This window comes from Bos grunniens, chromosome 23, assembly GCF_055505025.1.
Source record: "Bos grunniens cultivar Pamir isolate PY7600 chromosome 23, Bosgru_T2T1.0, whole genome shotgun sequence".
Taxonomy (NCBI): Eukaryota; Metazoa; Chordata; class Mammalia; order Artiodactyla; family Bovidae; genus Bos; species Bos grunniens.
The window spans coordinates 21,093,869-21,108,159 of record NC_141187.1 but is presented as its reverse complement, the minus strand read 5'-3'; the positions used below and the strand labels follow the sequence as shown (position 1 = coordinate 21,108,159).

The 14,291-nt window shown below is 39.4% G+C and overlaps 1 protein-coding gene across 8 annotated transcripts in view; it reads left to right on the top strand.

Moving 5' to 3' along the window:
* Positions 1-14,291, top strand: part of CYP39A1 (cytochrome P450 family 39 subfamily A member 1) — a 135,578-nt gene that overhangs the window by 47,759 nt on the left and 73,528 nt on the right. For 7 of the 8 annotated variants that reach the window (XM_086371983.1, XM_086371987.1, XM_086371980.1 and 4 more), the window contains 3 exons: positions 3,647-3,780; positions 11,556-11,651; positions 12,506-12,594. In XM_086371983.1, coding sequence (XP_086228109.1) covers positions 3,647-3,780; positions 11,556-11,651; positions 12,506-12,594 — 319 coding nt within the window. Of the gene's footprint in view, positions 1-3,646; positions 3,781-4,995; positions 5,322-11,555; positions 11,652-12,505; positions 12,595-14,291 lie in introns of those variants that run through there. The other variant, XM_086371986.1, reaches the window with a different exon arrangement.

Genomic DNA, 14,291 nt, shown 5'->3' with positions numbered 1-14,291 from the left:
TCCCTGGCAGTCTGTTATACTGGTCCCGGTCTCCATTAGACACTAGCCCTTCTGATGATTTCCTTGGCTTTCTTCCAAGTGGAGCCTTCTAATTTTAGAGTCAAAACGCTGGAAGAACAAACCACAGATGTGCATTGAAATATGCACAGTATGGGTACAGAGCTATTTCTAAGAGTTATAATAGGAAACATCTTTAACCTGAAGATGTTGTTTGGAAACAGCATCTCTCCCTTTCTTTTTCTTTGTCTAGTCTGGGAATCCGACCTTATTTTTCCTACCTCACACTGGGATTTGAGGAACTAAAAATATCTTATTAAAACATTTATTTTCCAAGTGTAGTCTGCATCTCTCCTACAATGGCAGGTCATAATAGATTTTAAATATTATTTTCAATTCAGAGCAAGCTTTTGTTTATTATATAATACAAAACATTTTTTGCACTTTATAATTCAATTAGTCTCCTAAGAATATTTCAGAAGAAAAAAAGAAAGCAAAACTTTTCTCCAAAAGAAAGTCAGAAACTTCACTGTTACTGGAGTCCAAACTTTTTCAAGGCCAGAATTATGCCTGTCTCAAAGTAGGTAAGTCACTTTGGAGTCACACAGATCTGATTTTAAACACAAATTCTGACCCTTGGCAGTCATTTATTCTTGATTAAGTAGAGAAATCTTTATTTTCTATATCCTATACCTGCAGTAAAATAAAACACAGAAAATACTAGAAGGATGGTTTAGTGAATTTATCTAATGTAGATGCTCTAGATACATTTTTCAAGAGAAAACTCTTATTTTAAGTAAGATTTAGAATCTGGATTACAGATTGCGTGCTAAGTCGCCTCAGTCATGTCTGACTCTGTGTGACCCTATGGACTGTAGCCTGCCAGGCTCCTCTGTCCATGGGAATTCTCCAGGCCAGAACACTGGAGTAGGTTGCTCTCCTCCAGGGGATCTTCCCGACCTAGGGATCAAACCTGCATCTCTTATGTCTCCTGCATTGGCAGGCAGGTTCTAAATAGATTTTTAAAGAGAAATGTCATATTTTAAGTAAGATTTAGAATCTGAATCGTAGATTATCACTGATCTATTTGTAATGTCCATTTGGCAAGGGCCCTTCTTGCTGGGGTCACCTTGGTTTCCAAGATAAAGGTGAAATTGTTCTGAATCCCCTCCAAGGATTCTAGGAATCTCTGGAAGAAGTGGGGAGGTGGCCAGAAGTCGAGGCCTGTGCCTCTCAGAGCTTCTCTTGATTTTCAGTCTCTCATTTCCTAATTTCTCCCCTTCCACTGTCTTCTCCTTTCTGGATGTTCTGCCTCTTTTCTGAATCTCACCGCCTCCTGGACACACCCAGGTCTTTATTTCCTCAAGTGTTAACTTATGGTATGTGTTATCTGACTTTATTAAAATATTGAAAATATGGGACAAGGAAAGGGAACATTGCACAGTAGTCAGAGCAGCTTAAAAGCGAGCGTATGACGTAAAGTTGAATTTTCTGTTCTTGAAAGTTTCGTCCGGCATTTCTCCCATGGTGAGTCTTCTCCTTGTGCTTGTGCTTATGCCCACTCAGTTGTGTCCAACTCTTTGCAGCCTCATGGACTGTAGCCCACCAGGCAACTCTGTCCGTGGATTTCTGAGGCAAGAATCCTGGAGCGCACTGCTACTTCCTACTCCAGGGGAATCTTCCTGACCTAGGGATCAAACCTGTGTCTCTAGAGTGTTCCTTAGCCTTCTACTAGGTTGCTGGTCACCTACCAGGTAGCTGGGTCCCCTCTTGTCTCAAATCCCCTCCAGCCCTGTCTCACTTTCTCGAGACCCCAGCAGCCCCAGTTCCCTTGGGCTCCTTTGGCACAGTCATCGATACTCCCTTTGTCTTGTGTTTCCACCACAGGGCTAATATTTATTAGACGACTACATCAGTCTTCTAATATAGGCCATTAGGCAGTGCTTTTCTTTTCCCTTTGTCTTTCTTTTTTTCTTTTTTTGAACTCAAGGAGGCTGGCGGGCTACGGTCCATAGTGTCACAAAGAGTCAGACAGGACTGAAGCAACAGAGCGCACACACGTGCACATTCTGAAAGAATCTCAGATCCCCTCTTACATTTTTAAGTTGATGTTCTCAAGTTTGTTATCCTGCATTTCAATACCCTCCCTGCTTTTAACTATCTTCGAATATCTTACATCTCACAGAATGGTTTCCTTGTCCGCATGGAAACCAATTATCCGTGCTCCTCTCTTACGGCCTGGACTGAGTGTATGGCAGGAATACCTTCATGGTTGTAACCCTGGTGGAGCCCGACTCAACTCCTGGGGCTTGCTCAGTGCTCAAAAATCTGTCAAGTTTAGTGGAGTGTATAGAGGCCCCTATGGGGATTAATAGAATCAGGGCTCAAACAAAAACCCTGGTTCCCAGACTCTGCTAAGCAAAAACATTTGCTTCTGACTCCTTGGGAATTCCACATGTACTGACTGAGAAGGTTTCCCAGGCAGCACTCACCCAGCCCTCTCCCGCAGGATGGGCTGACTGTAGAACAAGCCGTATCTAGAGTCAGACAGATGCGTCTGGAGACCCGCATTCCACTCCCAGGCACTGGTTCCCAGTACAGTTGGGAGGCAAATGTGAAAGTTGACTTATTCAAACTTACCATGTTGTTGAATTTATTCAGCATACACTGTCAAAATGGAATGCTGAGTTGTTTCAAGTAATTTTCAGAGTGTAAACATTTTACTTAAAACACCATTAATTAAATTGTCTCATTTGATCAAAGGCCCTGGCCATATGTCGGTCCATAAAAAGGCCAACTCAGGTGCCTTCAACCTAAATATTAGTTCAGGTATACAACTTCCAGTAGGAATGTTTGATGCAGCTATGTGTGGGAAGCTCATAATTCCAGATGAAACACACATGTGCCATCGCCCCTTTCTTAATATTCTTTTTGCACCCTCTGAAATGTATGATTAAATGATTAAAAAACAAAAGCAAAAACAGAAACAGTTCAGCAAGGAAGAGATAAGAGAAGAAAGTCAGGTGGCGTCTCACATCTCTTACTTTGTACTTTCTTTACAATTTTATTTGTTTGGCTGTGTCTGCTCTTAGTTGTGGCATACGGGATCTTTAGTTGTTACTTGCAGGAATCTTAGTTACGGCATGCGAGCTCTTTAGTTTTGGCATGTGGGATCTAGTTCCCTGATCAAGGATCAAGGCTGGTCCCCTGCATTGGGGGTGCACAGTCTTAGCCATTGTACCACTAGGGAAGTAAGACCCTTACTTTGTACTTTTGATGCCTGTCTTTTATTGCTCTTTCCCTAAGTGAAATGAGAATTTGGACAAGAAATAATGAAATGAATAAACTTGAACTCTTTTCTGACAGGAACTATCTTAGACATTTGGTAGCCATAGGACTGGTAAGAACCAAGGTTGGATACCAATCCATTACACTACAGTAATCATCACTGGTTTAGTTTTTTATACCACATTTTATCTTGGTAAGAATAAAATGATAAAAAGAGATAATAAATGGCCAAACTTGATATGCAAAGGTAATAGTAATATTGACACTTGATGTCAGAGGCAGTTCTTAAACTACGTTGATGACCTGACATAAAATCACTTTCTGGCCTCTTTAAATCCTTTTTTTTTAATTCTCTTTGCAGGTAAAGATAAGATTAAAGTGTCTGAGGACGACTTGAAGAAACTCCCTCTAATTAAATGGTGTATTTTGGAAACCATTCGTTTAAGAGCCCCTGGTGTCATCGCTCGAAAAGTGCTGAAGCCAGTTAAAATTTTGGTGAGCTTTGATTTTGTTTTAAAATAATGAACCTTCTAGAAAAAAAGTGGATACTTTATCCATTTGTTTGTTAGATACTTTCTCAATTTCCATTAAATACTGAGTGACACAGAAACAGGTTACTAGTAAAAGTTGTGCAGCAACATTTTGTTAATATGGGTATTTATCTGTTGGCAAATATTTCAGCTAAAACACAACCCTTTTGTAATCACTTTGGCTATGTGGTTCTGTATCAGAATTAGTATAATCCTATTTCAACAAGCAGGGAGGTTGGAAAATTTCTTCTTTGTTGTACCAACCTATTCCTCAGCTGGATAGGTTGGGGAATTGAGGGCATGAGGAAGGTCCTTTAGGATAACTGGAAGACTTCAGGCCCCAGATCACAGTTGCAGGTACACACGGCAGGAACGCCATGGGTAGCTGCAACTGATGTTAGGAATTAAAAACGGAGTGAGGTCTTTTCTACGGGCCAAGCAGAATTTTCTCAAGTGCACCAGAAAAGGTATGTACATATGGCAGATGTTTAGTTCCATATACAGTGAACCAACCAGGCAGAACAAAATAATCTTTTTTAGATGATTGACTTGGGGCCTGAATTATCCAGATAGGTTGTATTTAGTCAGCCCTCCATTTATATTAGCTTTGTTTATACACAGCTTGAGAGTGCCTGGATTTAAATGAAGAAAATTTTGTGGTAGTAGAACACAAAAGAGACAAAAAATCCGAATTTTATACAAGTTGCTACTTGCTAAATACAAAGGAAATGTAGTTTATTTAACTGATCTTATGCAAATTGTAGCATTGAGTTTTAAAGGGATTTTTAACAGTTTTTTCTTTTTAATAATCAAAATATTAATTATATTAGACTATGGATATAAATGAATATATATTTAAATATTTATAATTCTAAATATATATATAATTTGTATAATAAACTTATATAATAAAAAATATACATATTGATTGGAAATAATCCAACAACTTCATGCAGTTAAGTAGAACAATGTGTTTATCACTCTGAATATTACTATTCAATATAATTGTTATTGAATTTTTATTAAGCTTTATTATATCCTGGCCAGTAGATAAGTAGCTGAATTGCAGAATAGTTAATTGTCTGACAAAGACAAGTGGATGTTTGTTTTTATTGTTATTTTAAGCCTACCGATCCTATACAAATTCTGTTAGATCTATACCTGAATTTTTCTATTTCAGAGTTTAGAGGAGAAAAAGACTATAAAGAGAAGCTAAAAGAAGAAATTAAAAATTGCTTAGAATCTCACAAGTCAGAGATAACCACTGTGAACATTTTGATATTATTGTAATTTTAGAATTTTGTCCTATAGTATGTTCATTAAAATATAAATTGAGGTCACACCAAGCTAATTTTCTCACAACTTACTTTTATTTTATTTAATAATAGATCCAAAATAGTTTTTTTAATCAATAAAAGACATTTATGTCATTTTAAATTACAGCATAATCTAATATTGAATATATGGACGCCAAATAAATTTTTAAATCAGTTCTCTGTTCTTGAATATGTATGTGGCTTCCATTCTTTCACTATTATAAACAGTGTAAAGATGAACATTCCTATAGCTAAATTTTTGTGCACATTACTGATTATCTTCTTAGTATAAATGAACACAACTTGGTTCTTTTAAACATCAAATATTCTCTGAAACAAAGTAGAATATCTTTGCTGAATATATTAACATGTTCCCAGGAGTTTGGACCATAAAAACATTCATAGATGGGATCACCTATGTCTTGACCCGTTGGACAACTGGTCAAGTTTCCTTGCTATGAATTCTAGAAGTATTCTCCATTGCTGTTTCCTAATGGAGTCTGAGCAGGATATATATTTTTGCTCTCGTAATTACTTCTGTATATATTTATATATATATATGAATAAGTGAGAATGGACAAACTTTATCTGCTTTCTTTGGTTTGCTCTGTTCCATCATTCTCTTTATTATGCCACCTTTCCAAAATTCTTAAGCTTCTACTTGTGCTGTCTATTCAAGGTTTCATATTTAGTATCAGGTTAATCTGCAAGAATACCTAGGAAAGAAAGTGAAAGAATAGAAAGTGAAGTCACTCAGTCATGTCCGACTCTTTGCAACCCCACGGACTGTAGCCTACCAGGCTCCTCCATCCATGAAATTTTCCAGGCAAGAGTACTGGAGTGGGGTGCCATTTCCTTCTCCAGGCGATCTTCCTGACCCAGGGATTGAACCCAGGTCTCCTGCATTGCAGGGAGAAGATGCTTTACCTTCTGAGCCACCAGGGAAGCCCCACTTAGGAAAAAACTAACCAAAAAAAGTGTTGGAAAATATGAATAATTAAGGAATATTAGTTATATTCTCAAGGTATTAAAACATGTAACAAAACTACAGTAATTAAAATGGCATGATACTGGTGTCAGACCTGATAGTCAGGTCTATATAACAGACTAGATAAGTAACAAAGACACAAGCTGTGCAGAATATGTAATATTGGATAGATAAATCTTTTTAAGTCCCTGAAGAAGAATGAGATTAATATATGGTTTGGGATGATTGGTTAACAATGGGTATTTTTTTTTTTTTAGCTTCTAGAATAACAGTTCTCAAACTTTTTGACCTTTATGGCCCCTTTCTACTTTACAAAATTATTAAGACCCTCAAAGAGCTTTTGTGTATATGAATTATATCTATCAAGATTTGCTGTACTGGAAAATAAAGCTGAGAAATTATTAAAATGTTTATCTAGTTGTTGTTGTTCAGTCACCAAGTAATTCATTTTAAAACTAAGAAACCTAATACATGTTAAAATAATAATGTGGTTTTATGAAACATGACTATATTTTTCAAAACACATAAAAAATAGAACAGCATCATTTCAAGTGTTTGCAAATATAACTGAATTCCCATATATGTGTCTGCTGTCAATCTGTTGTGATATATTGTTTTCTACTGATGGAAATGAAAAAAATTCAGCTTCCCACAGGCATGTAACCAAAAAAGGAAGGAGTATTTTATTCGCCTTTTTCAGATATCTTTGTGGCTATTCTTTGATTCTACACTAAAACTCAACAGAGATACTTTTTTAAGTTTGTTGCAATCTGAAATTTTATCAATGAATTTTTTTTGTACTTAGTTACATTAAAATACATTGGCCTGTCATGCTTCCCTGGTAGCTCAGTCAGTAAAGATTCCACCTGCAATGCAGGAGACTGCTTACAAGGCAGGAGACCCGAGTTCAATATCTGAGTCGGTAAGATCCCCTGAAGAAGGAAATAGCAACCCACTCTAGTATTCTTGCTTGGAAAATTCCATGGGCACAGAAGCCTGGAGTTCATGGGGTCGTAAGAACTGGACACCACTTTGAATAAGTCTTTTATTCAAGAATGATTTTTGATGTAGCTGATTCTCTGCAAAGGTCTCCAGACTCCCAGAAGACCTACCCCCACCTTTGAAAGCCACTATTGTGAAGAGAGGGCTTCCCTGATAGCTCAGTTGGTAAAGAATCTGTCTGCAATTCAGGAGATCCCAGTTCGATTCCTGGGTCAGGAAGATTCACTGGAGAAGGGATAGGCTACCCACTCCAGTTTTCTTGGGCTTCCCTGGTGGCTCAGCTGGTAAAGAATCTGCCTGCTATGTGGGAGACCCTGGTTCTATTCCTGGGTTGAGAAGATCCCCTGGAGAAGGGAAAGGCTACCCACTCCAGTATTCTGGCCTGGAGAATTCCGTGGACTGTATAGTCCATGGGCTCACAAAGACTTGGACACAACTGAGCGACTTTCACTTCACATGAATATCATTTTGGAGAGAAGAGGGCTTCTTAGGTTTAGGATTAATCAGTGAAACCACAATGCAGATGAACAGACTGTACCATATCAAAATGTAACATGTCTTATTAAGTATAACCTAAATTAAATGTAAGCCAAAAAATTAAGAATAAATATCAGTATAAGCACAATGCAAATGTTAATGAATCACAGATTAATAAGTAAAGCACTAATATTACATAGATTACTAAGGGTAGGACATGACACAAATTTTATGGAAGAAAACAACTTAAAATGAAAAATACTCAGCTAAGACATAAATTCTTGACCAGCAATAAAAAAGAACCTATTTAAAATGTCAGGTTAGCAGATAAGAGGGCAATGAAATTGATACTCTCATATATTGCAGTTAGAAACATATCTTGCTACAAAATTTGAGGGAACAATTGAGCAGTATGTATGATAGCCTTAGATATTCAGAAGACATAGGACATGTATATTCTCATGTCTTCTGAACATCTTTGTTAAAAGATTTTATATGAACAGTGCTTTGTGAAAGAAGATACTTGTGATAGCATTATTTGTTATAAAAATAATAGTAGAAAATGATTAGTTAAGCATCCATTGGAAAGAAAATTATTTTATATGAATATATAATATAAAAATAATCCTTAGGCTATAATATCAAGTGAACAAAGTAGGAGTCAAAAATTATTCAATAGGGACAAAAACAATAATATGTGTATACTGGGTTTATTTATGCATTTGTAAATGATACATATCAGCATATATAAACAGTGGACTTCCCAGGTGGTCCTAGTGCTAACGAAAGTGCCTGCCAATGCAGGAAATGCGGATTCCATCCCTGGACTGGAAAAATCTCCTGAGGTAGGAAATGGCAACCCACTCCAGGATTCTTGCCTGGAAAATTCTGTGGACAGAGGAGCCTGGCAGGCTACAGACCATGAGGCCACAGAGAGTCAGACACAACTGAGCGACTAAGCACACACACAGATATAAACAATAAACCACATTTAAAAACAACAAAAACCTAAATTGCTGTTATTAGCTAAAAGTACTGGAGGGAAGTCTAGCCAGTTGATAACTGTCTTCTGTTGCCAGAACTCTGGTTGTTTTCTATTTTTTCTATTTTCCTGAATTTTCCCAAGTGTCTAGAGAGCAGTTTTTTATTATACAGAAGAATACACTTTTGTAAAGTACTTTTTCTTTTTCTTTTTTTTTAAGCAGCTCATACCAGCTAAGCTTCTGGCCCAAGAGCTAGAGAGAAAGAGTGTGCTTTTTGGGGTCGGGCTCCTCTGATGGATGCTTTGCTTTACAGGACTCTACTCGTCTTGAAGTAGAGTCTGCATTCCTTGCACCGCTTTAGGTGTTGACATCCTTCTTGATTCACAGCAGAGACTCCTTCTCTTTGCTCATCAAGAAAGCTCATCTCCGGACTAGCAGATGAAGTTCATCTGACCTCACGGCATCCCTATGGGGTGGGCTGGTCAAGATCACTTCAGCTTACCTGACAGGTGCAATTATTGCAACACAGAGAAGTTGTGACTTCCACTTCCTCATGGTCTGTGCCCAGTCCTCTGACTGTTTCATCTCTCTCTTGATCTTTTTCTTCATCTGCCACGTTGCAAGGACAGGACCATTTGGACCAGACATGATGATGTCCTTTTGCTCAGACGGTTCCTTTGATACACCCGTTTCTCACATCCTCCTCACTCCCTCATCTGCCTACCATTTGCTGCAGCAACAGGAACTTCTTTCTAGTCTCTTCCCTGTTGCTAGTATGACTGCCGTTCCTGAGGCCCTTCTGAAGTCTTCCTCTACCGGCGTGCTTTGTGGGCTGCAGCAGTCAGTGTCTACACGTCACGATGCTAGGTCAGCAGCCACTGAAGGGAGCTATGAGGGTGGGGAGGGGAAGGTGGCGGCTGCCCGGACTGGACACCTGGCCCAGGGCGGCCCCTAAACATATCAGGGCCCTCCCCAGCTGACTTCAGAACCAGTTGTGACGCTTCTAGCCTCAGTTCCAACAGAGGCAGAGTGAACACACAGAACTGGGATCTCACAGGTCTCTTTCCACTTTAAAGATGTTAAGAGGACAGAAGCAAATGCCTGCATCTCTCCTCATTTTGATCTAAGTCTCTAGCAATCCTGGTACCGAAACCACCAGACTCAAGTACTACTCAGCTTCCATGGGAACCAACAGGGGTCTCTTGGGTTAAACAGTGACGGCCCCCTCCCCTCCCCTGTCCACTCCCTGCTTCCATAAAAAGAGATGTTTTCACCTGTAAGATGCTGCTATTCTAAATACGTAGATTTCAAGTAAGTGTTTTGCAAATACCTTGAGAAGACTTCAAAACTGCAGGATTAAACAGGTGTGGCTTCTGCCGCTTGGCACAGGGAGTTACTAGTAAAATATCTTCACCTCAGTAGAGGTGATGGCTCTCTAGCCATCTCACACCGTGCGGGAGCTCTTTGTCCTCTGGCTCCTGAAGAAGGTGATATAAAGATGATTATTTTTATAATTTTATTGTTTATTTATTTTTGGCTGCGCGGGGTCTTCATCGCTGTGTGCAGGCTTTCTCTAGTTGCAGTGCATTGGCTTCTCATTGTGTAGCGGCTCTTGTCGTGGAGCACGGGTGAGTAGCTGTGGCACACGGGCTTAGTTGTCCCACAGCACATGGGATCTTGGATCAGGGATCAAACCTGTGTCTCCTGCATTGGCAGGCAGATTCTTTATCACTGGACCAGCAGGGAAGTCGTATAAAGATGATTTTGTGAAACAGTGTTTAGTTCTCAGGCTACAGTCCAAAGAGTCGCAAAGAGTCAGCCACGACTGAGTAACTAAGCGTGCACATGTTATATATCAAAAAACCTATTATAAGGTGAATGGAGAAGGATAATGCAGACTCTGCTGCTTCGGGAAACATAATGTTTATCATCAGTTTCACAACCACCAGCACCTCAAACGTGAAACAAACCCAATAAGCACACAGCACTTGCTTTGTCCTGTCTTCCTAATCAGTTGTCTTCAACTTCTTTCTGCCCTAACTGCTGCTGCTGCTGGAGTCAAACAGAGAATTCCCTGCCCCTTCCCTTACACTGTCATCAGCACTCCCAATGACAGGATACCCACTGCCCCTGTTCTCAGTGCTAATATGGCCAGTGTCTGTCTCAGAGTTAGTCTTTTCTGCTCAGAATCCACTGAGAATCCTCAGAATCATCAAGCCCACATGCTGCAAACCCCAATGTGTGCACACATGCTAAGTCACTGCATTCATGTCTAACTCTTTGCAACCCTATGGACTGCAACCCACCAGGATCCTCTGTCCATGAGATTCTCCAGGCAAGAACACTAGAGTGGGTTGCCATGGGTATTGACCCGGGGATCAAACCCACGTTTCCTGCATTGTCAGGCAGATTCTTTACCACCAGCTCCACCTGAGAAGCCTGATATCAAACATCAAAAGCTGCATTAGTGTATGTCTTGGTTGCTTAGTTGTGCCCAACTCTTTGCAACCCCAAGAACTGTAGCCCACGAGGCTCCTCTGTCCATGGGGTTCTCCAGGCAAGTGTGCTGGAGTGGGTTGTTATTCCCTTCTCCAGGGGATCTTCCTGACCCGAGATCAAACCTGGGTCTCCTGCACTGCAGGTGGATTCTTTACCATCTGAGCCACCAAGGAAGACCTCACATTAGAGCAGACTTAAACTAATAAATATAATACTAAAATTTTCACATTTATCTACTATCTTCCCCCATGTAACCAAAGATATATGTATGTTTAACTGATCGTCAGAATTAGACGTAAGTAATTGCCTGCATTAGAAAATAGAAGTGAGCCATCCAGGAAAGAGATTGTCTTACCATCAGTTATACCATGGATATGTCTTCTCTCGAATATGGTTGTAGGATGAGTTTAAATGACCCACGATCTCATTAAAGCAAATTTCAAAACATGACTTGGAACTGATTTTTCTGTTGTAGGATTACACTGTTCCTTCTGGTGACTTATTGATGTTGTCTCCATTTTGGCTACATCGAAATCCAAAGTATTTTCCTGAACCCGACCTGTTCAAGCCTGTAAGTCGTCTCTTCCCATGTACATTGTCCTTGGATTTCCTCTTAATGCTAAGAACATGAATTCATAAATCAATTAGGGCTATTAGCATTAGGAAGTCGTATTTTTCTCTAGTAACTAAAGCTATGAAGCACAGATTAGATTTGTAATATAAGCGGTATAACATTTACGAATCAGAGAAATTTTTGGAGTAAGCTTCACCCACTTTAAAATAAATTTTTATCTGAAACGAACAGGACGTGGCAAAGTAAACATGCTTGATTCTGATAGAAGCCTTATTTCATGTTCTTCAGGGAATTGCTTCTGTTATTGGTTTCCATGGAGTACAAAAAATAAAAATGAAGCAAATTAAAACTGTGTTCTGCTGTTTCTTAGAATTGAGGAATTACAGCACAAAATAGAATTTTAAGAGGTCATTTAGTCCACTCTCTGCCTTTAGGTGAAATTGTCAAAAATGGCATCCAGATGTATTCATTCTACACACCAAGCTTTCTCCAACTGGGAGGGCTGTCAGTGTCTCCTTGTTAAATTTATTACCAAGAGCAATTTTATGATGGAGCCTGGGGCCTTATTATAAATATTCTTCCTCTTCTGAGGTCAATTCTGTGGTTGATTTACATTATCATTTACATTTGCCACTTAAGAAAATTTCTTTTTTAAACCTTTTTATTTATTAGTTCATGTTCCAAAAACATAATGGTGGCTGATATTAATAACAGGTTGGAAAAAATGACCAACAACCCTGCAACTTTATATGCAAGGATTAGCTGTACAAGATCATTTTTAGCCTAGAGAAATAAAGTTAAGCTTATTTATATAAGACTGATTTGGGGAAAAAAATGCTTTCTTCCCACAGGAACGTTGGAAAGAGGCAAATTTAGAGAAGCATGCTTTCTTGGACTGCTTCATGGCATTTGGGAGCGGGAAGTACCAGTGTCCTGGAAGGTCAGTGTGACAGCTGGGTCACATTTATCCAGAAAGTCTGCAGAAAGATGAAGGCTCAGAGAGGGAAAGCTTTGGCTTAATCCCTCTTTTCTTTACTATCGAAACTAAAGGAAATCTAGGAGACCACATTCTCTTTGGTTGGCCCATCGTATTGTGTGATGTCTTTCTGGGAATGTCTGCAGTGGTTTCTGATAGGAGACCTCATGAGAATTAAATATTACAATTGCAGCTACCAGATGAAAGCTGGGTTTGTGTTTCAAATGCTCAACTTTCCTATAAGGATGATTTGAAGTGCTTTGACTTCTTTTTTAAAGATAAAGATAGTGTGCATGTGTGCTCGGTCGTGTCCAACCCTTTGCAGCCCATGGACTGTAGCCCACTGGGTTCCTCTGTCCATGAATTTTTCCAGGCAAGAATACTGGAGTAGGTTGCATTTCCTTCTCCAAAGGATCTTCCTGCCCCAGGGATTGAACCGAGTCTCCTGCATCTTCTGTATTGGCAGGCAGATTCTTTACTACTGAGCCATCTGGGAAGCCAAAGATAAAGATAGAAATATCAGTATTTCTTGATATGTCCATAACAGTGTTATGATGGACATTTGCTGGGGTTAGAGAACATCTTTAACTTGGACCATCACAGCAACTTATTAGGTGGTTTTTGTTTATTGAATTAGTTTGGTTCTATAATAACCTGCCTTTGATGTCTTTTAGAGTTAAATTAATATGGTACCCAGGCTGACTATTCAATGTGATGCCCTGTTCTAGTGCAAGTTACTTACTGTTTATTTAAGAACATCTTAAATATGTTTATTTATTTTGAACATCTCACCTGTAGCAGGCCCTGTACTAAGCATTAAGAATAGAGCATGGAGAAAGATAGACACGGTCCCTGACCTTTGAAAATGTGCAGCCTACATCGAATAAATACCGTTTCCTCATTGGAGATGGTTCTGTTGGAGAAATGTAGATACCTGTTTAGAACAAAATCTCACTCAGTGAACATACAAATCCTTTAAAAATTCTATATTCAAACTATTGTAGTTTTAACTTAAGGCACTCATCTCCATTGTTTGAACATAATTAAACCAATCCATATTTGTGATTATGACTTACTCAACAGCATCCATTCAACTCCTCCTTTGTTATATGTTTTATAATACCAATTTGGTTTTTGTTGTAGTTCAGTTGGTAAAGAATCTGCCTGCAATGCAGGAGACCTGGGTTTGATTCCTGGGTAGGGAAGATTCTCTGGAGAAGGGAATGGCAACCCACTCCAGTATTCTTGCCTGGAGAATCTCATGGACAGACGAGCCTGGCAGGCTAGAGTCCATGGGGTCGCAAGAGTCAGACACAACTTAGCGACTAAACCATCACCACCACCACCAAAATGGTTATAATTAGCCTTGGCCAACCATGGAAATTCTGTCTTCCTTCCTAGAAGTTGTTCTAGAAGCTGAGGGGTAGGTAAGCAGATTGGTGTCTGGTGTTTCCCTGGAGACAACTGTTCATCCTTGGCCTAAATTGGTCAATCAGATTCAAGGGAGAGACAATTTTCTTCTATGCATAGGAGAGAGGCCCCCTCTGTCCTCTCCCACTAGAAGTGAACAAGCAAGCAGGTAGCTCCGGTTGTTGCTAAGAGCAAGTTCAAGAGCAATAAGCTTTAGGACACAGAGGAGAAATATGGGAAAATCCTGGTCT